Source organism: Perkinsus marinus (genome assembly GCF_000006405.1).
Source record: "Perkinsus marinus ATCC 50983 genomic scaffold scf_1104296958680, whole genome shotgun sequence".
NCBI lineage: Eukaryota > Perkinsozoa > Perkinsida > Perkinsidae > Perkinsus > Perkinsus marinus.
The window spans coordinates 1-998 of NW_003206674.1; the positions used below are offsets into that span (position 1 = coordinate 1).

At 49.2% G+C, this 998-nt stretch overlaps 2 protein-coding genes across 2 annotated transcripts; both read left to right on the top strand.

The window, feature by feature from the left end:
• Positions 1–285: 285 nt before the first annotated feature.
• On the top strand, positions 286–761 carry Pmar_PMAR010484 (conserved hypothetical protein; the record flags this gene model as incomplete). Its single annotated transcript, XM_002774218.1, has 4 exons — positions 286–387; positions 434–502; positions 552–629; positions 672–761. Coding segments are annotated over 4 exons (339 nt in total), but the record flags the coding sequence as incomplete, so codon positions are not given.
• A 44-nt stretch (positions 762–805) lies between these two features.
• On the top strand, positions 806–993 carry Pmar_PMAR010485 (hypothetical protein; the record flags this gene model as incomplete). Its single annotated transcript, XM_002774219.1, has 1 exon — positions 806–993. A coding segment is annotated over one exon (188 nt), but the record flags the coding sequence as incomplete, so codon positions are not given.
• Between the last annotated feature and the right edge of the window lie 5 nt (positions 994–998).

Below are 998 nucleotides of genomic sequence, written 5' to 3' on the forward strand. Positions count from 1 at the left end.
GATGATGAGGAGGAGTCGCATGGGCTGGACTGGGTTTTGTCGCTTTAGATTAAAGCTATGACCCCAGACCAGATTAAGGAGTTTCAGAAGACTAACTCGATCGAGGTCAGCTCTTCGGGTGTAGTGGGAGTCTGCTGCACTACAGTATGGAAATTTACAGACAACTAGGACTAGGAGTATATGAAAACCACCGATAGTCTCTCGAAAGTTCTTCGTTGTTATCGGCCATGTAGTTGACCATGTGCATATTATCTCTCATTGCACTGTGACAGTCCTGGCGTTCAGATTCAAGGCTTTGAGCTCACTCCTGAGTACATCACCGTGACTCATACCATCAAGGACCTTGGTGATCCTAACCTCGAAGCCACTAGTCAGGGCGACGTCACTGTGAGTTCTTCCCTTGGGCGCTAGGGGGTCATAGACTCCTATGCAGGTTATACTGGACTTCACTAAGGATGAGGACCTCCTTCAGCTAGCCTTAGCCAGGGAGATCACCAACAGAGTAGGGCTGGTGCCGTGGTGGATCGAAAGCATTATGGGCGTTGATTTAGGTGCAGAAGCTTCGTAAAGAGGTGGGCTTACAGCAGGACGATCCGGTTGAGATGTGGGCCAGCTCTACTGTGAAGGAGGTAAGATTGAGGAACATGGTCTTGTGGAGTGGTTGGGCTTAGGTGACGGAGGTTCTGGAAAAGAAGTCGGATTATATCGACCGTCTGTTGAGGAGGCCTTTGATGAACGCTAAGGATCTGCAGGGCCACGAGGTAGGTTGGGTTGGCTCAACACAGAGATGGACTGGAGTCTTCAGGTGACGATAGTGCAAGAGAAGTTCGATATCGATAAAGAGAACTCGGTGACTGTGAGTATCACTCGTATGGGACCTCACTTCAACATGAAGGAGTTGGACACTTTAAGTGGTGGCAATAAGGAGGTGCAAGAAATGCTGAAGCAATACGTAGTTAACGATGGGGACTATGAGGGTCTGAGTGTCGGCTTGTATG